The sequence below is a fragment of the Pelobates fuscus genome, chromosome 5 (assembly GCF_036172605.1).
Source record: "Pelobates fuscus isolate aPelFus1 chromosome 5, aPelFus1.pri, whole genome shotgun sequence".
NCBI lineage: Eukaryota > Metazoa > Chordata > Amphibia > Anura > Pelobatidae > Pelobates > Pelobates fuscus.
In genome coordinates this window covers 279,616,840-279,644,171 of record NC_086321.1, presented here as the reverse complement: position 1 = coordinate 279,644,171, position 27,332 = coordinate 279,616,840, and the positions used below count along the sequence as shown (strand labels likewise).

The window sequence follows — 27,332 nt, the reverse complement described above, 5'->3', positions numbered from 1 at the left end:
ATGTTTCTGTTTTTGTTGTGTTTTGGGAAGGTTTAGAGGAGTCTTGGTATATATACATGTTAAGAGGTGCATAAGGGTGAAGAAATTCATCTACTTGATGTTTAGGTGATAATAATTGAGGAACCGGAGGTGTTTAACCGTCAGAGGAATATGGGGTTCTCTTTTGGGGGTGAACTGAGAAAATTATCAGTGCACTGTGTCAGGGAGAAGGTAATTGCTGAAGAATGTGGAGTTATAATATAGGGACAATTAGGAAGATAATTCAATGTCAATATCTATTTTGGAAAGGGAGGGGGTTAAATGGAATGTAGGCATGTGAGTGTTAGCAGTGGGGGCAATTGCCAGGGAGTAGTGAATAGGGCCATATGTTTCAATAATCTTAAATTTTACAAGACTGTTAGGATTATGATCTTCTGTTTTGCCACCCCAATAAACTGCAGCTTATAATACATGCGTGTTGCTTCAAAAAAGTGATATTACGGCATTTCTATCCTGGTTTCCTCCTACACATACATGCCTGGATGATAAGCTCCCTGTGCAACTGTGTGTCACTGTAGCACCCCAACATTGAGCCTCCCCTGCTCTACCTTCCTCTTCCAGAAACACACTTGCAAGTTTTGGGAAGAGTGGGAAAATTTGTGGGGATATAAATGGTGTGAAGATATACTTGGTTAAAGGGACAATATAGACACCCAGACCACTTCAGCTCATTAAAGTGGTGTGGGTGCAGTGTCCGATCACCCTTAACTCTGAGCATGTAATTATTGCAGTTTGTAATAAACTGAAATAATTACCTGCTAGGGTTAACTCCTCCTCTACTGCCTGTCTACCAGACAGCCACTAGAGGGACATATGGGTGCTAAAGGGTGCTGGACATCCTCACGCTACGCATGAGGATTTTCAGCGTCACCGGAATCCCCATAGCAAAGCATTGAATAATGCTTTCCTATAGGGAAATCCTAATGTGAGTGCGGCCATTGTCGCGCATGTGCATTAGGTCTCCCCTGCCGGCTGACTTCAAGGGATATCGGCGCTGGACCCAGGTAAGTGACAGAATGGATTTTTAACCTTTTCTGTACCATGGGGGGTGGGGGTGTGAGGGGGAGGGACCTTGACGGAGGGAGAAGCTATAGTGCCAGGAAAACTAGTTTGTTTTCCTGGCATTATAGTTTCTCTTTAATGTAAAGTGAAGCCAGTTGATAACAATGGGAATGAGATTGTATGGATAATTGATTTGGTAATGTTAATAGAGTGGGCTACATAAGAGAGCTCGAAATATGTACACACTGTATTACTGATATGAAGAGCAGCACAATATAAGTATATAGACACATTTTTCCATCCATCATACTACAATCAAGCAGTATCTTTTCAGGGATTGAGCTCTCTATCTGCCCCTGATAGGTGTGCTTGGCTGAGCATCACATTATTTTTAGTTCCATTATAGAGGCTCATATGTTGGCTACTCATTTCTGGGGTGTCTAACGGGCTTTATGGCCAGACCACAACCTTCAGGACCATGCAGGGAGTGCTCCTGAAGCACTCCCTGCATGGTCCTGGTGCCTGCTTCACACTGTGCGTGTACCTTATCCCCATCAAATGATGAACAGCGGGACAGAACACCAAAATCAGGACTGTCACACCAGAAGCGGGACTGTTGAGAGGAATGTATGTGGCATCCTGAATATCTCTGGGCCTAATTTTGGGAACATTTCATTGTTAGCCACAAATTCCATAATAATGTGTGTCCTCTTTTTTTTTTTTTTGCATTTTACAAAAAGTGCAGATTCAATATCTTTTCTAAAAAATATATATTAACCTTGTTTCAAGCAGACAGCAGATGCTGTTACTTCCTGGTTTTGTTACCTCAGTGGAGCTAAACTGAATAAAAATGCTCTTGCCCAGAGCACCTACTTTGCAAAGACTGATCGGACAGTCCCAGAAAGTGTGGGCATGGTTAGAAGGGGAAGGCTTGTAAAGGCGGTAGACAGGAGATCTGCTGCTTTTGTTAATAGATATACCCACAATGGAACAAATTCATAATTAAATACATGCACGTTATCATTGGGTGTAAATCTACTAAACAGTGATTTTTTATTTTCTTTGTATTTAGGTACTTTAGTGAAGCAGGTGTGTAGTTTATGAATATAGGTTCTTGTAATTCATTTTGTCACAGTGTGTTTTATAGACACATTAGGCTTTAGGGTTGGACCTATGGTATTGTATAGGTCTAGTTTTAAGGTGACCTTATGTCAGTATGTGCAGAAGAGGCCATAAAATGTACCCTTGGCAGAAGCCCCTATGTCTTTTTTGGCACCTAACATAGCATCTGATTACTAGATTGGTGTATATCTGCAGTCCATAGAGATGTTAGTTTGTATGAAAGGATCTTGAGGATGTTTTTCTGCTCTATCTGTGCCAAATGCTCTATGAAGATTTAACTGGTCCTGCGACTGAGTTAGTTTATGAGAAGTCTTTGCAGGGATGTAGGAGATGTGATATTTTGAGAGTCATTTTCTGTGCATACACCATCTTGTTAGATATAACATGTTACTGTATCTTTTATACCTTGGTGACCTTTTCCTCATTTTCTGTAGTGCTCCAATGTAATCCATCTTTCCAACACTTTATATTTCTTTTTCTGAATTTTTGCTCCTTTATTTTCCTTATTATTGTTACCATCATTTATATAGCATCGGTATAGCCGATACCCTGGTTGGTTTTCTATTAATCCGTGCTGCAATGGGCTGTGACGGGCTGTCTTGAGGCCTACTTAACATTTGAAGGTGGCCAACCCTCTACTGAAGCCTGCCATCTGCCTCATTAGGACCCTGTGGGTGCAGCTCAATTCACCTTCTACAAGCCATCCTGGGAAACGAGCAACCTCAAGGGTGCGGCCTGCTTACCAACGTGGCTGCTGCACAAGGGTCTTCAATACTCACTGCCCGCGCTCTGCAGCTCTCATATGAAATGCAGCATACTTTGGCCTATGACTGTATAATGGTGAAGTTCTGAGGAACAATCAGACAAAGACCACAATACCTACGCCGCCAATGCCCCGATTGCCTGGCAAACCCGTCATGCCAAGCCTGCTCCAAGACACATTATCACTACACTACAAGGGCAACAGCGGAGGAAGAGGCCAAGACAGATGTCCTTGTGTTCCTAGGACCGGCTCCCTAATTTACTACCATTTAAGGTGTAATTTGTTTGTGCATTCTTTAACCAGAAGTGCATAACTTTGCATTTTTCTACATTAAACTTCATCTGCTATTTCAGTGCCCAGTCCCCTTGTCTGCCTAAATCCCTCTGCAGCAAAACAACGTCCTGCTCCTGCTTTACAGAGTTTTATGTTATCTGCAAACATTGAAACATGGCTTTCAATTACCATTTCAAGATCATTTATAAATATCTTGAATAGAAGCAAAAGAACAAGACAAATGAGGAACATTTACCTAAAAAATAAGCATTAACAATATGAATTATTTTTTTTTTTTTTGTCAATCTGTTTTTTATTGAAGGCATATGGGATAGGTTACATAAGAGAAAACAAGGATAATGTTCTAATGGGTTACAGCTTCGGATAAATACAACAGTATTGTGTCACATTTCCAGATTAGCATTGCCTCTTTTTTTTTTTTTTTTAAAGTAAAGTATGAGTGTGAATTTATGCAAAACCGTAGCAAATAAGGGTTAGTAAGAATGACATATCCTATGTCCAAGTTAACAATAGTCGCTTTAACAATAGTCGCTTTAACACTAGTCGCTTTAACATTAGTCGCTTTAACATTAGTCGCTTTAACATTAGTCGCTTTAACATTAGTCGCTGTAACATTAGTCGCTTTAACATTAGTCGCTTTAACATTAGTCGCTTTAACATTAGTCGCTTTAACATAAGTCGCTGTAACTTGTGTCGCTTAAGTATGTGTTGCTTTAACACGTGTCGCTTAAGTATGTTTCGCTTTAACATGTGACGCTTTAACATGTCGCTGTATCATCAGACTTCTCATTAGTACCAGAGCTTAAACGAGTTATACAGTATGTACTAATAAAAATAATTAAAAAAAAAAAAAACAATGCGTGGAAGAAAACATGCTGAGTAAATGCACTAGTTAGCTTCACATTTTTAGGTAATAGGCAGCTGAACATGTGACGATATTTAAACTTTATGTTACACTCAACTGCGACATATATTGGCATGCTTTAGCTAGACAGTGGTCTAAACATTGAAAACTTTGAACTAAAAAATGAAAGCAGTGTGTAACCTCAAGGAATTCAAGCAAACTCCTGCACCAAAATTAAGTATGACACAGAACAGTATCGTGAGAGTCAGAGGCAAGCTGTAAACTGCCGCGGGCAGGATATACATGACAGTGATGCCAACTTCTGTGTAATCCCACGGCTGGGAGACCAGTCCATGTCATCCAATGCCTATTCTCGGCAGAGTGGCTGCAGGAGCCTTCAGGTCACGGGAGGTGGCAGAGCGCTGCATGCGGATCGGGATCTTCCTCCGGCCCCAGGCCTTTAGAGAGGGCTGCATCATTAAACCACAGGCTCGGTGGCTACGAGAGTCCGAGGCTTTCCCGTATCGGGTGCAGTGGGAGACCCAGTTGGTCATCCGCCGCCAGCGGCGGGCGGTCTTCCTGCGAGGTGGGCGATGCTTTAAGGGCTTTCTCCTTTGGGCCCTCAGCCTGGGTAGGTAAGTAGGAGCGCCCGGGAGCAGTCGCTCCGTCCCCAGCCCATCTGTCCTCTCCTTTTCTGCTTGGACTGGATTTGAGGTCATGCGCTGTTCCAGTAGTGCCCAGAAGCGTTGAAAGCTATTCTCAATTCGGGTGAGTATACACTCCGCCACAGTGTTAATGTTTCCATCGTGTGTTGTGGATGGCGGGAGCGACGTAGGCCCCACCGCCATCTTGTTAGGGACTTCGCTTGAAGTGGAGGAGCTTTGTTGAGCTGCCGAGGACCATGAGGGTGGTCGTGCAGGGCCATCGGGGACCGGGATAACCCCCACCGGTCCATAGGGGGGGGTGACAAGGCCAGTGAAACAATCCGCCCGGGATCCACACCAGACTCTCAGCGGTCGAGCGGGACGGCGGCCGCCCACCCCGCTCCCCGCTTCAGCAGGCCGCAGGCCCCGGGCACACGATCTCCCCGCTGGGGTGCTCATCTGTCGGATCTGAGGTCTTCAGAGTAGGAAGTTTGTCGTCGTGAGACAGCTGGCAGATTTTCCAGTGAATTTAGGCAGGTTTTCTGTTTAATTTTTGTTCGTTAGGTGGGAAACAGGCAGGAGCTCATCCAACTTGCGACCGACCAGCATGGCGGACCGGCCCCGCCCCATGAATTATTTTTTTGTACATTAAAACAAAAAGACAGTAAAAGTTCTTAACCTGATTCAGAAAAGTGTTATTTTTAATTTCTTGTTACACATTGGACGTGATGAATATGTGGAAAAAAAGGAACCAGAATATAACAAGAAAATACAATGATAAAGAAGGTGCAAGAAGAAATATTGTGGTGCAAATAAAAGAATAAATAGGCACATACACGAATAAAATAAAAAAACACCAGAAAAAAATGCATAGTAATCCTGCTTGCCTGTAGATGGCGATCAAGAACCTATTGATATTATTTTAAGTGCTCCAAGGAGTGTTGAAAAGCTACTAATACACAAACACAGGTTGCCATCCAACCTGCATTGTTCAAACACAGAAGGGAAGTGAAAAAACCAGAACCTTTGGCAGTTTGTCTTGTAAACTGAATGAACTAATTTGAACAAAAAAAGGGAAATGCTCCACGATAGAATGTCCATTTTATGATGGCCATTAAGCACAAATAACCTGAATTCTTCATGAGTTTAGTTTTGTAAGAAGATTTTGGTATTTATACCACGTGTACAGCCTGGTGTATCCTAATTGACTTTTAGCTAAAATGACAGAATATTTAAGATGCCCAAGCTGCAATATGACTTTCAAGTCCTCTTTATTACTTGAAAAACACAGAGAAAAGTTCTGTATTGGAGGAGACATCGGAAGATTAAGAGAAACACAAACGCCATTGGACATGGTAAATATCATTCTAAACTGCACTTCTGCCTTGTTTAGAAATATGACAGATCACTGCTTTTTTATTAACAAACTAAACTTATTTTTTGTTTGTTTGTGTTTTAACCTTATTTGGGGTAGTGGCACATACCTCTCCTTAGCTTTATTTAATATATTGAACAGATCACTGATAGCCCTTTTATCTAAATCATGTGCCATTTCATCAAAATATATGCAAATCTTTATTACTAAGCTATGGTAAAATATGGATTTATTTATTTATTTAAATATATGTAAGTAATGTTTCATTGATGCCGGTTAAATCTAACTACTTGTCTGTTGATCTATTGCAACCTAGAAATTATTTTTTATAGTCCTGTTTGAGTTATTGGCCCTTTATAAACACCTAGCTTTCATCATTTACTTCACCGAATTGTAATATGTTGCTTTCTTTCCATGTTAAACTTGTGGCTTGCGAATATCCTTTCTATATATTTGTATTAATTTCTATTTACAAGACAACTGGTAGTCAATGGACAGAAAACTATTTGCAGGGAACACACCCTGCATAACAGCTCCACAGCTTTTTTATTTTGGTACATAAGTATTATAATATATTTAAAAAAAACAAGTCTGCGTTCCATTCCGTAGTCTGTATTCTCAAAATGTGACTTTTTGAGCAAAATACAGATACTGTCAGAACTATACAATATGTGCAGGCATGTTTAACCTCACAGAAACTTCTATACCACTCCTTATTTTATTAGCAAGTGAAAAAAAAAAATACTGTGAATTTTGCATTTTTAATGGAGAGAAATATGAGATTTCTCCTAAAAAAAGCTTTTAAAATTATTAAATAAACCTTTCGGAATGACAGTGCTTTGAAGCTGAATTGTATTTTACCTCACCTGGGCCAAATCTCCATGGAGAGAGTATTTAGAGGCTTTGCTCTCTGTGTAAGCCAAGTGTGTTTGGGCCTCCTATTGGCTGTGGTTATCTTACAATTTCCGCTGATCCATTAGGAAGTCTGCCATTACACGACAGTCAGAGGAGCATGCAACACTAAAAATCGCAGAGGTAAAATTTACAACAAATAACACTTATAATGGCGTTCTGGCTTTTTTTTTTTTTTTTAGTATTTTTTGTATATATTTACTACAATGAAATTTGGTAACTTTACGTTAGATCTGGCATGTTAGCTTCAGTTGTTTTCCTATGGGCTCCTTAATATCTCCTCACCATATGTTTCTCTTTTTATATTCTAGATTTGTAAAGGTTTATAGCTGTGTTCTGTTTATTTTTGGGGAGCCAAGCTGTAGCCCTAGTTTCACTGCTTTGTGGGTACACCATCTATTGGCGACAAAGATGTCATTATTGTTATTCATATGCCAAGCCCTTTTACCTCTATTTGGGTAGTCCATTATAGAAATGTTTCTACTTGGGCATTGTCCAACCATGATATTGTATAAAAAGTTTTGTTGACAGAATAGTTTGGCAGGTAAGGCTAAAGACAATGCACATGTCGATCCTAATATACTTATTGTACACTGGAGAAAATGCAATATCTACCTGAAAGGTATTATTCCATACATCATGAGGTCATATTGGACAAGGAGCTTTGTGCATTTTTTGTACTCAGTCTCTGGTACAAAATTAAAGTTACCACATATGTCACTGTATAGCTCTTCCCCTTCATATACTTTCAAAATGTTGGAATCTCAAAGCACTCTTCATCTTTCCAGCCTTGTGCATAAGAAGAATGCTGAGTAGAATGCTCTCCCCAACTGTTCCCACCTCCTATAACTTCCAATCCAGTACTAGCACGATATTTAGCATACCGCAATACAAAAATAAAATGGCTTGATCCTCATTTTCCTACAGAGCACCGCAATTATGGAATAACCTCAGGGACACAGTCAAATCTTCATTCAATCTAAAAAAAACTAAGAGATCTATGGCAATATATCTCAGCACAGAATGCACCTGTCATGGTTGAATATATTTATTACCTGTTATGTATTAAATATATATATATGTGTGTATGTATGTATGTATGTATATATATATATAGTTTGTATATTGTATTTTTGTAATATTGTATCCTATTGTAACAATGCAAGGTTTTGTGGACCCAGGACATACTTGAAAATGAGAGAAATCTCAATGTATCCATCCTGGTAAAATATTTTATAAATAAATACATTTTCATCAGGTGTAAATGTGTTCACTGATGAAATTAGAAATGCATTCTGTTCTTTATCAGTATATTAGTTTGGTAAAACGAACACCCAAACTTTATGGATTAGTATTGAGACAAATTCCCCTTCAAATTAATGCCCTTAGAACATGTGGCTCTTGTAGACAAACTTTGGCTATGGTTGCTTCTGCGTAGATCGGAGAGTACTCATTGTTTATGAGATCTGTTAATACTCATGATACCCATGCTAAAATGTAATGGTAGTTGTGTAGTAAAATTAAATATATACAGCATGGTTAGTTATGTTTCAACTACTTGCTTGATGGTAGATTTTAACATTTTGCTTCCTGAGTTCTTATAATGGCCATCAATGTGGGGAAGTCATACTACACCAGATATGTCATATGATGATAGTTAGCACTCAAGAGTACTAGGGAAGGTCAGAAGGAATTCTAGTTAGTGTAGATGAGGATTAGAAATATTTAGAAAATGTCTATACTATACAACAACAACACAATACAAAATTTGGATAACAAACAAATACATGGCAAGTGTAAATTTACTTATTTATTGATAACTTGTTGAATAAAAGGTAAAGAACATCAACAACAGAAGATGTGTGTTACATAGTTCATATGGGTGACGTAAAAAGATGATGTTGCAAGATGGAAGGCCAGATTTGTGTAGAATAAAAGCATAATGGTAATTGATAAATAAGTGAACTGCAAAACAGTCTTTTATTAACTTCTACTAAACCAGTCTGGCAAGACCATCCTTAACCTTAGGAGGGTAGAGAGACAGGTGTATTGTATCAGATTGGAACAGTAGTGTACATAAGGCACCAACATTATACATTGGAGAAAAAGCTGAGAACAAGCCAGTCTTTTCAGATTAAATTTGTTTATAAGTCTGAAGAAACGGCTTTGTATTTAGGCGTATGGAGAAGACGCAACTGTGAATAGTAAGCTATGACTTAAATTTAAAAAATAGGGTACTAAGTTATATTACGTTAACATATGCAATAAACAATAAGGCAGCAAGTGACAACACAATAAATTGTGTTTTATTTATTTTAATAGATGTGTTAAAGGGACACTCCATGCACCCAGACCACTTCTGCCCATTGGAGTGGTCTGGGTGCTAACTCCCACTACTCTTAACCCTGCAACTGTAATTATCGCAGTTTTTTATAAAAAAGTGGCTGTCTACTAGACAGCCACTAGAGGGCACTTCCTGGATCATAGCACAGGAAACCTGTGCTAGAGCGTCGCTGGACGTCCTCATTTCCCCATAGGAAAGCATTGAAATGCATTTTCAATGCTTTCCTATGGGGAGCGCTAATGCGCATGCGCGGCATTGCCACGCACATGCGCATTAGGTCTCCCAGGCCAGTGGGCGGGATCAGTCTCGCCCACCACCCGACGCAGTCACTAGGAGGAGCGGGCGGAGGGAGAAGCAGCGATGTGGGACATCGTCGCTGCCTCTGGTAAGTTACTGAAGGGGTTTTCACCCCTTCAGCAACCGGGGATTGGGGGGTGGGAGGGAGAGGGGACCTGCAGTCACAGGAAAACGGATTGTTTTGCTGGCACTGGAGTTTCCCTTCAAGAGAATATTGATGTCATGGTAAGCTGAGCTGTGATTCCTGCTCAAGGGTGTGCTGTTCGCAATAAACCCACTAACAGTAAACAATATATATTGGCAAAACATTTTTTTTTAAAAAGGAGGTCAACAAAATAAAAATTATCATTGATTACCAAAATTGAGCAAGTTACTATAACACTGAATAAAAGAATCAAGAAAGTAATTCTTGTAATCCCACTGTTTATGTCTAGCCCCACAGCAGGGAAGGTGATCAGTTTTGTTGCAACATTCCTCCACATCTGCTATATTGTCAACAAGTTTATGTTTGATTTTGTGAATTAGCATGTTATGTGCAGTACAAAGTTCATTCATTTTACCATTCTGCCCATGAATTCATGCAGTACCATGGATATGTCTACCGTCATGTTTATAATAAACATCTCAGGGACTGAGACATGTTATTGAACTTCCTTCCTGAGTCAGGTAATGTTATATCTGCTGAGACTTACCCACTCCTACGTTTCTGCGTGCCTACATGGTCACGTGGTGGATCATGTCTTTGGCTCCAGCTGCGGGAGGTCGCTGCTCTGCACTGCAACACGCAATATCATCCTGGTGCACTGTCCATGGGTCAGGTAAATTATGACTCACAATCCAGAGAAACAATCTAGAGACTGCAATGTCCATATTGATGTCCACATTGATTATGATTCAGGCTCCACAGCTGTATGTGGAATTTTGTCAGGATTCCCCCATGTTGTTTGGGAATTCCTCCATATTTGATTCCAGCCATTTGATTAGACAATTAGCGATCAGGCCCCATATGCTTGTGATGTCATCCCTTCCTGAGTTAAAAGGAAGCTGCACCTGCTACCAGGTGCACAATCATTTTTTCTCTGTTAATCTTCTGTGTTTGATGTGCTCTTGCTTCTGACTACATTGTTGCGGTTTCGCTGCAGAACTCTGCTCATTTGAATTGCTTTGTACTGAACCTCTGGCTTTCTTCCTGGCTATGCTCCATTCTACTCTGCCACTCATGAAACGGACTTAACTATGGATTCCTGCATCTCTTCAGTTACTTCAAGGAACCATAAATCAATATACACTGGATTTCAGGACCTTAGCTAGCTTCATTCATTAAGGAAAGATTAAGTTCTCCTATGATTGTAATTACGAATTGGTTCTAGCCTCAAGTCTCTGGGAAGGAGAAGGGATATTCAAAGTCTGCCTTTGAGATTCTACTTGCTATATCTATTTGAAATATCATTTGCCAATTACTCAGTGGTGTTAATTATTGCTATTGGAGCCTACCAACTACAACCACTTCAAATACCAGGATAATTCATTTCCAAGTTATTTCTTTATACTAAGAGACTGCTCCTTTGTACTACAGGAGTCACCTGCTTGGCAACCTTATTGAAGTCTAATGGACTATACTACTTACTGCTAATTAAAGGACCACTGTAGTGCCAGGAAAACATACTCGTTTTCCTGGCACTATAGTGCCCTGAGGGTGCCCCCACCCTCAGGGTCCCCCTCCCGCCCGGCTCTGGAAGGGGAAAAGGGGTAAAACTTACCTTTTTCCAGCGCTGGGCGGGGAGCTATCTGCCTCCGATCCTCCTCCGTTCCGCCCCGTCGGCTGAATGCGCACGTGCGGCAAGAGCTGCGCGCGCATTCAGCCAGTCGCATAGGAAAGCATTTACAATGCTTTCCTATGGACGCTTGCGTGCTCTCACTGTGATTTTCACAGTGAGAATCACGCAAGCGCCTCTAGCGGCTGTCAATGAGACAGCCGCTAGAGGATTTGGGGAAAGGCTTAACCCATTTATAAACATAGCAGTTTCTCTGAAACTGCTATGTTTACAAAAAATTGGGTTAACCCTAGCTGGACCTGGCACCCAGACCACTTCATTAAGCTGAAGTGGTCTGGGTGCCTAGAGTGGTCCTTTAAGCATTCCTCATTTGAAGTCATTTGGACTATTTTGGACTACATTGTTTGCTGCTGATTAAGCATTTCCTTATTTTTTTTACAATTGTTATATTCTTGTGTTGCAATTCTGAAACTAGATTCCAATCATTCATGCATTATTTAAAAATCTATTTGCTGCAAAAGACTGCCAAAGTTAATTTCCCTTATTTAAATTCTATTTTCTTAATACATTCGATACTGTCACTTTATTTCATCTGCAGTTGCGTTCCAAAATAAATTTTCTCCCGAGAGCTTTATAAATTTGCACTAATGTGCTCCGTGCCTATGACTGGACTTGAAATGCATACAGCTGTGTATACTGCGCTGGGCATGCGCCCTTAGGCAGATTTTGGCTATAAAATCCCAAGGCTTCCCTGACCAAGTGCTCAGTTATTCTGTAGCTCCCTGTCCAGGTGACCTGCAGTCTGTTCCTGCTGTGTTTGCTTTCCATATCCGCTGCAGACCTCGCTTCATGACTTCCCTTCTGCTCTACTGGATTCCTGACTATTGGATCTTCAACTCTAAGCTGCCCTCTCCAAACTTTGACTTTGGACTGATTCTGGCTTCTTTTATGACTTTGATGCTCCAGTTTCCTGTCAGACTTCTCTTCAATTATTTGTTGTAAGCAATGCAGCCTTTCTGGGAGCCTGCATCCATTTCCATGTCTTCCTTGGAAGTGATGATTCACTAGGAAGTAATGTGGCTTGCTCTTTGGTTCTAGTTCCACAATCAACTCTTACAGGTGAGTCGTCTGAATGTTGCCAATTTATGTCTAATTCAGACAGACTATGCCGCCTCTGAGGCTAACAATGGTAGAATTCTAGCCACAATCTTGGGTTCTTTGAGAAAGGTTTAATTTGGGAGCCATTTTTTCAAATGTTTGACAATTTACTTTGCTTATGTGAGGGCATAATCTTGTGCCCAAAGCAGGGGCAGGCTGTAAGTGTCTACTGGAAAGTATTGTCGAGGCATTCTGTGGAGCTAAGCCAACATAAGTCTTCTCCCATTGAAACTCAACACACCCCAATATATATAGATAGTGCACACAAAATAAGTGAAAAGAATAAGCAACAAAAAAAAAGTTTTTCCTGACACCACAGTCCTCAAAGGAAGGATATAACACTATATATAAACAAATTATGATGTTTTTTTTAAAAAGTGTATATTGCTAAAATAGTCTCACAGTAGGATGCATTACATAATGAACCCAAGTGACAATCTATCTCCTACTCAAATAATTCTATAGTGCTCCTGGCAGTACTAGTTGCTAGAAGTAGATACAGCATAGAGCTAAAGTTAGTCTCACAGTAGAATCAATGACCAAGACTAAGCAAACTATTTTTTTTTTCCCTGACACCCGAAACCCCTTCCTCCAATGTCTGGTCTTGGTGGTGGTGATGAATCTGATGATGATGATTTTATTTCTTCCACCAGTACAGACCTAGAACTCTTACCACTAGCCAAAGAGCTACTTGATTATGATGAACCAGATACATTATAAGAGGAGAGTATGGTGTGGACCTGCAACAGACCAGTATTTTTTTTTTAGCAGTTAGTGTGCACACACTTTACACAGCAGCACCTACTCATAGTGGCAGAAGTAGCTCACCCACAGTCAATATTACTATCACCACCACAAGTACCAACACCATCTAAATCACCTGCACCAGCACTATCAACATTAGCCTTGATCTCCAAGCCAGTGAAGAGTAGTGGCGGTATGAAGTAACGTCTGCAAAGATACCACAAGTCTGTATTATTGAGAGAGAAGAACAAGAAAGTACTAGGGCAGGCAGCAGGTCCACTGGTGCTGAAAGTGATTCTGAACCATTGTCCCAACTTATCATCAGCACAACCTCCTCCACGACTACTAGCGCCACCCACAAGCATATAATAGTCAACAGTGACAGGCTAGACCGAATCCCTCATCGTCCGGTCGATTTAAAAAGAAATGAAAAAAGTTACTACCAGTGGCATTTACATGAACATTCATTTACTGATTTAGAATAGTTTTACTGATTTTGGATGTATGTATATATGTGTGTGTGTGTGTGTGTATATATATATATAATTATTTTACTGATTTACTGATTTACTGATTTAGAATAGTTTTACTGATTTTGTATGAATGTATGTGTGTGTATATATATATATATAATTATTTCTAGTAAGAGTTGATTTGCAATGTGCTTCTATTTGTGCTTTGGAAAGTGTAAGCTTCTACCCTCAGTAATATCCACAGTGTGTAATCACAGTTTACTGCACATATGAACCCTGTCTACACTTAGTGTGGAATGCCTTTATTTACCTCTTTAGGGAAAAAAAATTCTAAAATATGGTGGTGTTGCTGTGCTTATCCCCTTGTACAACCTCCTTAAAAATAAATTACTTAATGAAATTACCCCTGCTGCTGCTCCCCTTTTTTTAAAATATCTTTCATTGTGGTCTTGCAGTGACTGTTAAGAAGCTGACAGGGCACTGGTTTATTTTTTTTGTTTTTTTTTCTTTCTAAGGAAAAAGAGTGGGCACAGGGCAATTGACCACCCACTTATCCCTACCACCCAAAAAGAACAAAGCTTTCACACATACATCCAGTCTGTAGTGTGGGGAAAAAATGGTGCCCTGTAAGCTTATACTGACTGCATCTGCTGAGTTAGCAGGCATAATCACATCGCAAGACGGGCAGGGTGAAACAAAAACTACAATGAAAGGCATTTGAAAAAGAGGGAGCAGCTCAGCGATGTATTTACCACAAGGCTAACAAGGCATTTGCCTTGGGTGCCACTTTCCAGGGGGCGGCAAAAAACATTGCCCCTAAATGCCTTGTTAGCCTCGTTTCGTTTTAAGGGGGCGCAAGAGCTGGTCGGCTGGCTACCTTTAGAGCCCCCCGGGGCAGGCAGCCAGTTTTGTCCCAGGCGATCTGTGAGTAATCTGCAGTAATAGAGCTGGAATATGACGTCACTCCGGCTCCCGGCATTACTCTGCTGCTCATGAGGGAGCAGAGCAAAAAGAGCTCCCTCTCTGCCTGCTTTGCGTGCCAGGCCGCCTGCCGGCACTTCCGCTTTCCCAGCAGCATCAACAGCCTGGCCAGCAGCCCCACTGGACCACAGATAAAATATCCACCCAGCTCTCTGAAAGGTAGGGAGGCTGGGTGGATTTAAATTAAAACAATAAATAACAATCTGTGAGTGTTGGGGGAAAATGTGTCTGTCTGTCAGTGTGTGTGTGTGTGTCTGTGAGTAAGTTTGTGTGTCTGTCAGTGAATGTGGGTGGGTGTGTCTGGGGCCCCTGACAAAGCACAAGGTCTGGGCCCCCCCCCCCGCCCGGCCGGCTGGTCTCCCCCCGCAATGAATGCAGTGTGTGTTAGTGTAATGAATGCAGTGTGTGTGTCAGTGTAGTGAATGCAGTGTGTGTGTCAGTGTAGTGAATGCAGTGTGTGTGTCAGTGTAGTGAATGCAGTGTGTGTGTCAGTGTAGTGAATGCAGTGTGTGTTAGTGTAGTGGATGCAGTGTGTGTGTCAGTGTAGTGAATGCAGTGTGTGTTAGTGTAGTGGATGCAGAGTGTGTGTCAGTGTAGTGAATGCAGTGTGTGTGTCAGTGTAGTGAATGCAGTGTGTGTGTCAGTGTAGTGAATGCAGTGTGTGTGTCAGTGTAGTGAATGCAGTGTGTGTGTCAGTGTAGTGAATGCAGTGTGTGTCAGTGTAATGAATGCAGTGTGTGTGTGTGTGTTAGTGCAGTGAATGCAGTGTTTGTGTTAGTGTAGTGGATTCAGAGTGTGTGTTAGTGCAGTGAATGCAGTGTTTGTGTTAGTGTAGTGGATTCAGTGTGTGTGTGTTAGTGCAGTGAATGCAGTGTTTGTGTTAGTGTAGTGGATTCAGTGTGTGTGTTAGTGTAGTGGATGCAGTGTGTGTGTTAGTGCAGTGGATGCAGAGTGTGTGTTAGTGCAGTGGATGCAGTGTGTGTGTTAGTGTAGTGGATGCAGAGTGTGTGTTAGTGTAGTGGATGCAGAGTGTGTGTTAGTGCAGTGAATGCAGTGTGTGTGTTAGTGAAGTGGATGCAGAGTGTGTGTTAGTGCAGTGGATGCAGTGTGTGTGTTAGTGTAGTGGTTCAGTGTGTGTGTGTTAGTGTAGTGGATGCAGTGTGTGTGTTAGTGTAGTGGATGCAGTGTGTGTGTTAGTGCAGTGAATGCAGAGTGTGTGTTAGTGCAGTGAATGCAGTGTGTGTGTTAGTGCAGTGAATGCAGTGTGTGTGTTAGTGCAGTGGATGCAGTGTGTGTGTTAGTGCAGTGGATGCAGAGTGTGTGTTAGTGCAGTGGATGCAGAGTGTGTGTTAGTGCAGTGGATGCAGTGTGTGTTAGTGTAGTGGATTCAGTGTGTGTGTGTTAGTGTAGTGGATGCAGTGTGTGTGGTAGTGCAGTGGATGCAGTGTGTGTGGTAGTGCAGTGGATGCAGAGTGTGTTAGTGCAGTGAATGCAGTGTTTGTGTTAGTGTAGTGGATGCAGTGTGTGTGTTAGTGCAGTGAATGCAGTGTGTGTTAGTGCAGTGAGTGTTAGTGCAGTGAATGCAGTGTGTGTGTGTCAGTGTAGTGAATGCAGTGTGTGTGTTAGTGCAATGAATGCAGTGTGTGTGTTAGTGCAGTGAGTGTCAGTGCAGTGCATGCAGTGTGTGTGTCAGTGTAGTGAATGCAGAGTGTGTCAGTGTAGTGGATGCAGTGTGTGTTAGTGCAGTGGATGCAGAGTGTGTGTTAGTGCAGTGGATGCAGAGTGTGTGTTAGTGTAGTGGATGCAGAGTGTGTGTTAGTGTAGTGGATGCAGTGTTAGTGTAGTGGATGCAGTGTGTGTGTGTGTGTGTGTGTTAGTGTAGTGAATGCAGTGTGTGTGTGTGTGTTAGTGTAGTGGATACATGTAAATGTAATAACTGTTATTCCCCCCTCCCTGTTTCTTACCTGGTTCAGGGAGGGGGGAAGAATCCATGATCCCTGGTGGTCCAGTGGCCTTGTGGGGCCCCCGGCTCCCTATACTTGCAGAGGGGGCCCAGCGGACTGCAGCTGTACTTTACAGCATTTCCCTCGCTCTCACTCCCGCGAGGGAAATGCTGTAAAGTACAGCTGCAGTCCGCTGGGCCCCCTCTGCAAGTATAGGGAGCCGGGGGCCCATGGCTGCACCTATATATAGCGATCATCGCTATATATAGGTGCAGAGAGTAATTGTGGGGCCCTGGACTGCCAAAGCAGTCCAGGGTCCCCAGGACCGCCGGGCCCGTGACAACCGTCATGGTTGTCACCCCCTGATGGCGGCCCTGTCTGTCAATCTGTTACAGTGTGTCTGTCAGTGAGTGTGTCTGTGCGCGTGTGTCAGTACATTTGAAAGTGTGACTGTCAGTGAGCGGTTGTGTCATTGTGTGTCTGTCAGTCAAAGTGTGTGTTAGTCTTTAACAGGAAGAGGTGTAGCCTTAAAAGGTAGGGTCGGGGGAAATTTAAATTAGGGGGTGCCTGAGTTCCATCATGCCTAGGGCAGCACAGATCCAAAATACTCCTCTGGAGCAGCTGCAGCATGAGTAATTTAATTTGAAAACCTGTTCCATGCTTTTATTTATTGCAAAAATCTAATTTTTTTCCCCCAATTAAATGACTCGTGCTCCTGCTAGGGCACAGTTTTAAAAAAACAGAACTAAAGGATGGTCCATTATGCTACAGACTGGATGTTTGAGAAAGCCTTGAAATTTTTTTTAGAATGGAAGGGGTGAGTGCGGGTCAATTGTCCACTGACTTGTTCACTTTCTATTTTGAAGAAAATCCCATATTTTGATCTTGAAATTACCTTTTTACACTAATACAAAACAGCAAAACGCAAAAAATTGCAATCAATCTTTATAAACCTCTTTAAAAGGGCCTTTCCAGCTAGCATGCTCTCTATGGGCAATGGGACAGCATACTCGATGGGCCAACTTGGATTTTACTTTAATGTGTGGCATTTTTGTCCATATTTTCTTTTAGCAATCTGGTCCTCTTTATTTAAAAAAAAAAAAGAAAGAAAGAAAAAACGGACTTAATGTTTTTTTTGTTTTTTATATTTGCTTTGTTTTTTTGGTTGGCATGAAAATGTTAAACCTTCCTTGTACTTTGTTTTTTTTGTGTTGGGTTTTTCTAGTTTTTTGGGAGTTTTGGTGATGCTCAAAGATATAAACTAGTTTTGTCTTTTTTTTGGCAATCTGTTTGGTTGTGTGCCCTATTTCACAGCTGTTAATTAATTATGTATAGCGCCCCAATCCTAGCGAGATATTATAATATAGCATTCAACCAAGATCCCATTCACAATTTAGGATAGTTCTCTATTTTATAACTCATACATTTATATTGTACCTCTACATTTTGTTATATGATAACCCTTCATCAGGACAAAGACACAATTGAGTATATAAGGTTTATATAGAAACCCAGCTAAATTTAATATATATTAACTCTTCTCCAGTACATTAGCCACAATGTATAATTAAATAACCCCCCTGAGGACCAATGCCACATTTAATTACATACCAACTATCCCGCAGCCATAATTCTTTAAATAGCAACACTACCCCAGCCACAGTATTTCCTACCTTGTACCCGACACAATTTTATTGTATCTCCACATGTTGTTATATTATAGTTCTTATTCAGGGCCCACCTTTATTTAATAACATAATAACTCTCATGTAGAACCTCAGCTATAACTTATTATATGGTGACCTCCCCAGGCACAATTTATTATATAGTAACTTCCACGCACAACACAGCTACAACTCATTATATAGTTAGCCATCCCCAGTGCCTCACCTGTAGCTTCAAGCTTTTTTTAAAGTTTTTTTTTTCTACATTAGGTTAACAGACTCAGAAATTTCAGAAGAACGCAGGACAATCAACAGTTGCAAAATAAAGTGAAAGAAATGAGTGGTGACAAAATGACAGATCATATTCTAGACCAAAGGAAAAACAAGGTTGACAGTGGTGAGGTAAGTGAGAGTCATGAAGGATTTTTCTTTTATATCAGTATTAAGGCCACAAATAGGTCATATACGTAAGAGGTAACTTCAAAGGTGCACAGGGGCAATTAAGAATAACTGCTCCTATCTGGCACTGCCCTCAATGTTTGGGCACCATTGGGGTGAATTATTCACGCTAACAGATTTATTAAATGATACTTAATAATCTCAGAATTTTAGCTTGGCTAAAATGCAGCTTAATTTAGGACAACTTGGTCTGCTTACATAAACGGTTTAGATTCAGATATATTAATCTGAGTAACTCTTGTAAATCCTAGTTGTGATGACAGCAGAAAATTTACATCTGGTCCCTCAAATGCAAATTGCTTTACCTGTAGAACTTGTAATTATGCAGATCCTCTATTCAAATGTAGAAACTGACAATAAAAATGGGCATCAGTGAAAAGATGTGAGGAACCAAACAGCCTAATATGTTTCATGCATTAGCAATTTTTCAAAGGCTGGTGTTTGTCCGTGATGTGGCTCTTGAACTGTGTCTTTGAGATTGGTCTTTTGGTCTGCTCCTAAATATTCATGTTTCATTTAGTGTTTCCTTACAATAAATGAAATGCCTACAATTTGGCACATGAGTGCATGCCATATCATTGAATTATATGGTGATTATCAGACTTTGAGGGGACAATGTTTACATCAAAACTATTTTTAACAATCATACTTGTTTTTGGGTTACTCTTGATCAGCAGATAAATCATAAAATACATACCGACAGTTGCAGCACATGGATATTAATGCTCTTTTTGTAAAAGTAGATCTATAAAGGGCATATACAGACCTGCAGTAGAATAGAGCCATTTGCAATTATTTAATATGCCTTGTTGTCGTTTTAGACAGGTGAAATGTATAGGATGGCACGCAAAACACATGATCAGGAAACACAGCTACGCTATCTTGCAGAAGCTCACAGCAAGCAAATTAATGAAATTATGTCTCAAAATAAGCTCTTGGAAAAACAACGGGATGGTACGTAAGTAAATAACCCTCCTTATTTAAAAAAAATACCCTCAAATACACTAGACAAACCTAACTTTTCAAAGCTCTAGTGTAGCAACAGGGTTGTAGTTGTGACTGGGCCCCAGAGTCCCATAGAAGTTCCGCTCTTATTCCTAGTGGCCTAGTGAGGGGATGAATGATATGTGATCTGGGCACTCTCAGTGTTTGTTGTATGAACGCAGTGAGTGTGTAATATGACTTCATACATTCAAGCGAGCTGTAATACAAAAGAGAGATGGTTAAAAAAAAATCACGGAAGTGGGAGCTCCAAATGTAGAACTTATTGTTAGAGCTCCAGGGAACTGGAAAGTTCATACCATAAAGGTAACAGTTGGCAATTTGATGTCTTCAGTTCAATTCTGATAGTTAAGCATTTTATGATTTCAGAATTAACATGAACTGAGATAATTTACTTTTGAATCAGTGTTTATCCCAAGTGTATTTCACTATACCTTTCTTTCATATTTCATATATTTACTTTCTATGCTTGGTTTAATGTTTTGAGTTATTCATTCATTGTATAACAGAGGTTCCACTAGTTGACCCGCAAGAACATCTAAGTAATATTTTTCTGCCTATTTAGCTAAGATCCAATTTAATACATTATAATAAAGCAAAGAGGTGGTGTAAAAACAATAGACAAGCAAATACAATTGTACTACGGAATCTGTTGTTGCTATATAAATAGCAAAATTAATAATAATTATACTAATACTGTACAATGTAAGATATAACTGGTTGCATTATTAAGTGAAATTAAATCTGATTTTGAAAACTTGTTTTAATGGAATTTCAGATATTGTGCAGAAATTGAATGAAATATCCGCTCAAAACAAGAACACAGGTTATCTAGAAAAAATGGTAAAATATTTGTCTGATCAAGAGCAGAAGAATGAACTACTTCTTACAACCATGAAGCAACAGATAGACATGCTGCAGGTCGAAGCAATGTAAGATGGTTATATACTGTGTTCTTTCAGACATGCTATCAAGTAATATGTTTCACTTTTTTGTATTTTTGTAGATTTCCATATAGTTCTCAGCACCCACTTCTCTATGTCCATATTTACTGTGATATCTCTCTCAATTAACTATACCCAACATGCACCTTCACACCGTTTCGTCCATTATACTTCTGATAAGTAGGCTAATTTCTAGGCATGTGTCCTAAACAAGATTACATATTAACTTTTAACTTAATTTTTCTTCTAATAATTTTTAAATAAACAAACAATTAAAGCACTAATAAAGTCTTAAACAACCTTAAATATTATATGCTGGTAAATGTTATTGGTTGAATGTGCCTTGGTGGTCTTGAAGATCATCCATTCTGCAGAGAGACAATGTCTTCTCTATCTGGTGGGCATGGAGCAGGAACTCGAGTAGGTGAATTAGCTTTGCTAATGTGGTCTCCTTTTTCTTTCTCTGATGTAACAGCTGTGTGAGTATCTGCTATGCTTTATTTGTGTTGTATTAGTTTGTATTAATAAACATATCTATTTCTGTAATCTATTTTATATAAGCTTTTTTAAGTAGTTTTTATAAGTTTAGCAATCAATCCTTTTATAGAATGTATTAGACATTTAGTGTCAAATAGGTTACACTGGGTTATAAAATCTTATGTTACTTAGGGGACACATAGGAAATTCTTGTTTACGTTAATGAAAATTATATCAAAATATGTGTTTTCAAAACATGTTTGGATTTATGGTTATGTAAATCTGTTTTTAATATTGTTTATTCTCTTTTTATTTGTCAGGAAAAAAGCAATGCAAAGCAGGCATAGTGACCACACAGAATCTCGAAGAATAGAAAAGGTCCCGTCTCCCACACGCCATGCGTATCTTCCCTTCATTGGAGGAGGAGGTCTATCTTCTGAGATCAGGTAAAATGGAGGGACTTACCAAAGCTCAGATGTGTTAAAGGAAAATAAAAGGTAATTTAGATTACCGTATTTAAGTATACATCCCATAAGTTTATTAGGGAATGTTGATTGGTGCAAAATGCACAAAAGAGCACTTATTACATCTCAAAAAATGCATAAGCGAGTACAGGATACTTGGCATCAAATCCTAAGTGGGCATAACATGTCATAAACGTTTACATCCAAGCAATGGTTACATCTAAGGGGACACTCTAAACACCAAACATATTTACATACATGAATTGGTTTGGTGTATAGATCAGGCCCCTGAAGTCTCACTGCTCAATTTGTTGCCATTTTAGAGAGAATTCACTAATTCTGCAACTCGAGCCACACCGCCCATGGCTGAAACTCTCACAGCCTCCCTCCACACTTGCCAGAAGAGTCTACATTCTTTAGCTTTCCTATTATTGCACAGTATATTTAATTTAGAATTCCCTTGTCAGGCCTTAAGCCTCCCGATGTCTCCTCATACTTCCGGGTTTGACGGAGCTTAGCCACACCCCCATTGCCGCGGTCTGCTATTTAATGCGACCGCACCAGCTGATAGACGCTGGATGATTGAAACGCGTACCGCGCCAAACTCACCGGCTCACATACCTCGCTGAGACGACCACTCGCTACTAGACGGGACTGGAGGAATATTCAAGTCCCCATCATCTCTCCTCATCACAGACAACTACCAGCACTCTCGGCAAGCATTCACTGAAGCAACCGCCTCTGAGGAGAGCTGGGGACACAATCCAGTGGCGTACATACCAGGGTCGCAGGGGTCGCGGCTGCGACCGGGCCCGGCCCACCAGGGGGCCCGGCCGCCCCTGCGACCCGGTATGTACGCTCTGGGCCAGCCTCTTCTCCTGGGGGGCCCAGGAGCCGGCCACCTCCGGGCCCCCGAGGCTGGCCCTGCTTACACACGGCGGCCAGCTGGTGCGCGAGGGAGCACTCTCCCCTGAGTGCTTCCTCTTCAGCTCCCTCGCGCACCGCACTGATACCGGAGCCGGAAGATGATGTCATCTTCCGGCGCCGGTATCAGTACGCGGCGCGCGAGGGAGCTGAAGAGGAAGCACTCAGGGGAGAGTGCTCCCTCGCGCGCCCGCAGGACCAGCCAGCCCGCCGGGTGACCGGCCCCCCCAGGAGCCCAGCAGCACCACTGGACCCCAGGGAATCCCCTCAGCACTCCAAAAGGTAAGGAGGCTGGGGGGATTAAATTAAAAAAAACCATGTGTAAGTGTAAGTGTGTGTGAGTGTAAGTGTGTGTGAGTGTTAGTGTGTGTGAGTGTTAGTGTGTGTGAGTGTTAGTGTGTGTGAGTGTTAGTGTGTGTGAGTGTTAGTGTGTGTGAGTGTGTGTGAGTGTGTGAGTGTGTTAGTGTGAGTGTGTTAGTGTGAGTGTGTTAGTGTGAGTGTGTTAGTGTGAGTGTGTTAGTGTGAGTGTGTTAGTGTGAGTGTGTTAGTGTGAGTGTGTTAGTGTGTGTGAGTGTTGGTGTGTGAGTGTTGGTGTGTGTGTGTTAGTGTGTGTGTGTGTGTGTGTTAGTGTGTGTGTGAGTGAGTGTTAGTGTGTGTTAGTGTGTGAGCGTTAGTGTGTGTGTGTGTGTGTTAGTGTGAGTGTTGGTGTTTGTGTTAGAGTGTGTGTCTGCTAGTGAGTGTCAGTGAGTGTGTTACTGTGTGTGTCTGTTACTGAGTGTGTGTGTGTTAGTGAGTCTGTTTGATGTCTGTTAGTGAGTGTGTGTTTGTCAGTGAGAGTGTATGTTTTGTAAGTGAGTGTGTATGTATGTCTGCCGCTGAGTGTGTCTTTGTCAGTAAATGTGTGTGTCTGTTAGCTAGTGTGTATGCATTTGTTCGTGAGAGTGTGTGTGTGTCTTCAGCACTTACCTTTCTCCAGCGCCGGACTCCCATGGCGCTGGGGATCCCTCCGCCTCTCAGCTCCGAATGCGCATGCACGGCAAGAGCCGCGCACGCATTCAAACCGCCCATAGGAAAGCATTACTCAATGCTTTCCTATGGACGTTCAGTGTCTTAAAATGGCGGAAGCGCCTCTAGCGGCTGTCAGTGAGACAGCCACTAGAGGCTGGATTAACCCTCAGTGAAACATAACAGTTTCTCTGAAACTGCTATGCTTTCAGCTGCAGGGTTAAAACTAGAGGGACCTGACACCCAGACCACTTCATTGAGCTGATGTGATCTGGGTGTCTGTAGTGGTCCTTTAAGTGTGTGTGCATCTGCATGCAGTGGCGTACATACCGCGGTCGCAACCCCTGCGACCAGGTGCCCGCCGCCATGTGTTGCTGCCCCGGCCCACGCAGAGTAAGCGCGAGGGGGGGGGGGGGCCCACGGATCAATTTTCGCACCGGGGCCCCATGGGTCATGTGTACGCCACTGACACAATCCCTCTACTTCTAGAAGTTAAGTAACTTACAGTCTCTGAGTTAAGAGCTAACAATGCTAAAGCTTTATTTCAACTTACTAAAGTCTGCTATCAAGTTGTCCAGCAATCCTGCTACAGCTTTCCTCAAATCAAGTATTATTCAAATTCAGCTGTACCTGTCTTGCTACAGATAATCTTATTTCTTCATACTAAAGTCTGCTATCAAGTTGTCCAGCAATCCTGCTACAGCTTTCCTCAAATCAAGTATTATTCAAGTTCAGCTGTACCTGTCTTGCTACAGATAATCTTATTTCTTCATACTAAAGTCTGCTATCAAGTTGTCCAGCAATCCTGCTACAGCTTTCCTCAAATCAAGTATTATTCAAGTTCAGCTGTACCTGTCTTGCTACAGATAATCTTATTTCTTCATACTAAAGTCTGCTATCAAGTTGTCCAGCAATCCTGCTACAGCTTTCCTCAAATCAAGTATTATTCAAGTTCAGCTGTACCTGTCTTGCTACAGATAATCTTATTTCTTCACACTAAAGTCTGCTGTCAAGTTGTTCAGCAAGCCTGATACAGCATCCCTCAAAACAAGTACTATTTAAGTTTTGCTGCACCATTCTTGCTACTGATAATTCCAATGTTTATGATCTCTTATAATTTGCACTGTTAACAAGAATAACGGACTCTAAAGAATTCTGAACCTTGTCAATGCTAAATGAAACAAACCGTTTATTATTTAAAGAAACAGTAATTGTATTCTGGAACTGAAGTCTCAGTTCCATCTAAGTGTCTTAATAAAAGATCAAAGTCCTAAGAAATCTGCAGTTGTGTTCCACATCATTTACTGTGAACGTGACATCCCTATCTCCAACTCTGTTAATAGTCGGCTAGTGCCTGTAACAGCCTCGTGTGTATGATTAAAGTTCAATTAACAGAGCAGGAGATAAAATCTTCTGAAGTAAATACACTCTGCTGTAAGATCTGATTGGAGGGGGAATCAGATCATCGAAACTGGGTGAGTCACAGCCAGGAGAGGTGTGGCTAGATCTGCATTAACAAAAGCAAAAGGGATTTAACTCTAAAATGGCAAAAAATTGAACAGTGAGAATGCAGTGGCACACTCTATATACCAAAACCACTTTATTAAGCTTTTTTTATTTGGTACTTTAGAGTATCCCTGCAATAAATAATTTGATTTACATTAATTTAATCCAAAAACAATTATTGATTAATAAATGACTGGTCATTTGGTCATTCGTTGATTGGCTGTTGCTCTGTTGGGTGCATAAATAAGTAAAATATGTATAAATATACACAGCTACTTTTGTTATCTTGCAATATTTCGGAGTTTCCTTTGTAATAATGTTAACATATTTTAATTTTAACATTATATACATAAACATAGCTCCTTAATTTCTACCTTGTCAGTTTAGAAGAACTTTAACTTTGTTTTCACCCTGTGCTATCTTTCACCCTGCAGGATCCAATTCTCATCCTCTGCATCTTTGCAGAGGCATTGTAAATATCATCCCTAAGCTATTTTGATCTAAATTGTGTAATAATCTGGTCAGTTTTCTCTCCACTTTCTGACATTGCGTAAACGTATAGGTACCAAAACCACTTTATTATACTGGTTAGTGGGGAGAATTCCATTTTAATGGGATTTTCATACTAAGTGAAGGTGAAATGAAAAAAAGTCTACTTAATAAAGTTGAATTTTGAATGTAGTTGACAGACTGATGCATATCTTGATTATTGTCTTTGTGCTCAGTGCCTTGCGTCTGACTTACCTGCAAAATGGAGGAAATGATCGTATGATCTTAGCACACTTACAGGAACTTTTAACAGAAGCACAGATGATAGAACAACGAGAAAAACGAATGCGACCAATTCGCAAGAAAACCAAAAGTATGTAGCATACTGTTTAATTTACCAGAAAATCATTTACAAAGCAGGTTGTTAGCATTGTGAAAATGTTGCTTGAAAGAATTTAGAGGTCACCGAACATGCAGTTATTAATTATTTACTGATGCAGTCAAGGTCGATGGCCATTATTTCAGAATTTTCAGTACACAAGTCTTTGTTTTGAAACATTAGTTCTAGTGCAATTATCTAATGAAAGCCATAGCTTTGCTCTCTAGTCACATCAATTAAATGTCTGTTCATAGTGAGCCAGGGATCTGTCTTGCAGGGTCAGCATTACACAGCTAATGTTTTTGTAGTGGATTTTTGACTATGCATTGTTCCCCTACAATACTGGGCATTTAGTTGTATTAACACTAGTTTTGCCCTTGCAACTAAATATTACAGTTTCTATAGACCTTTTTTTTTTTCTTTTTAAATTTTATTGGTATTGCTGACCTTCTAATAGTCCTGATTTATGCAGGAAAGCACCCGTTTCAGAGTCCTATCTTTCTATCCTGGTTTTGTTCCATGTGGTCTAGGTAAACTGCCCTCAGCCAGCACAGTGTGAGCGCATCATTGGACACATTCTTGCTGTTCTAAAGGCACTAGGCAGAGGCGGCTCTCTAATTAGGCGGTTTAGGCGTCCGCTTAAGGCCTCGCCCTCGCTGGGGCCTCGTGGCCACCTAAACCGCCTGTGGGCAGACTGTGTCAGGTCCTCCGTCACTGACCGAGGACCCGACACCAAGAGGAGGCACGGCGGCTTGCCTGGAATGCCGCCGGGTGCGAGGCCCCTCCTGGCGGCCCGGCCAGCCACCGCAGACACCGGTCTGCAGCTCCGCAGTGAACAGAGCTGCAGACCATGTGTCTTGTGAAAACCGGCCAATCAGAGCGTTGCCGTGGGTTACCACGGCAACGCTCTGACATCTCGCGAGATTACATGGTCTGCAGCTCTGCGGAGCTGCAGACCGGAAGCAATGCCCACCGGACAACCAGGGAGCCCACTGGACCACCAGGTAGTAAAGGTAGGCTCTTGCTCACCCCCCTCAGCCTCACCCTCCCACCACCCTCAGCCTCACTAGCCCCCACACCACCCTCAGCCTCACTACCTCCCCAACCACCCTCAGCCTCACTACCCCCCACCACCCCCAGCCTCACTACCCCCCCCACCACCCCCAGCCTCACTACCCCCCCACCACCCTCAGCCTCACTACCCCCCACACCACCCTCAGCCTCACCCCCCCCACCACCCTCAGCCTCACTACCCCCCACCACCCTCAGCCTCACTACCCCCCCACCACCCTCAGCCTCACTACCCCCC

The 27,332-nt window shown here is 41.5% G+C and overlaps 1 protein-coding gene across 1 annotated transcript in view; it reads left to right on the top strand.

Annotated features, from left to right (window-relative positions):
* The first annotated feature begins 5,738 nt into the window (after positions 1-5,738).
* The window catches only part of LOC134611453 (coiled-coil domain-containing protein 17-like), a 38,281-nt gene continuing 16,687 nt past the window's right edge, over positions 5,739-27,332 (top strand). The window contains exons 1-6 of the mRNA XM_063455347.1: positions 5,739-6,063; positions 18,645-18,776; positions 19,655-19,787; positions 20,614-20,767; positions 21,577-21,702; positions 25,881-26,017. Coding sequence (XP_063311417.1) covers positions 5,929-6,063; positions 18,645-18,776; positions 19,655-19,787; positions 20,614-20,767; positions 21,577-21,702; positions 25,881-26,017 — 817 coding nt within the window. The 5' untranslated portion in view covers positions 5,739-5,928. The remainder of the gene's footprint in view (positions 6,064-18,644; positions 18,777-19,654; positions 19,788-20,613; positions 20,768-21,576; positions 21,703-25,880; positions 26,018-27,332) is intronic.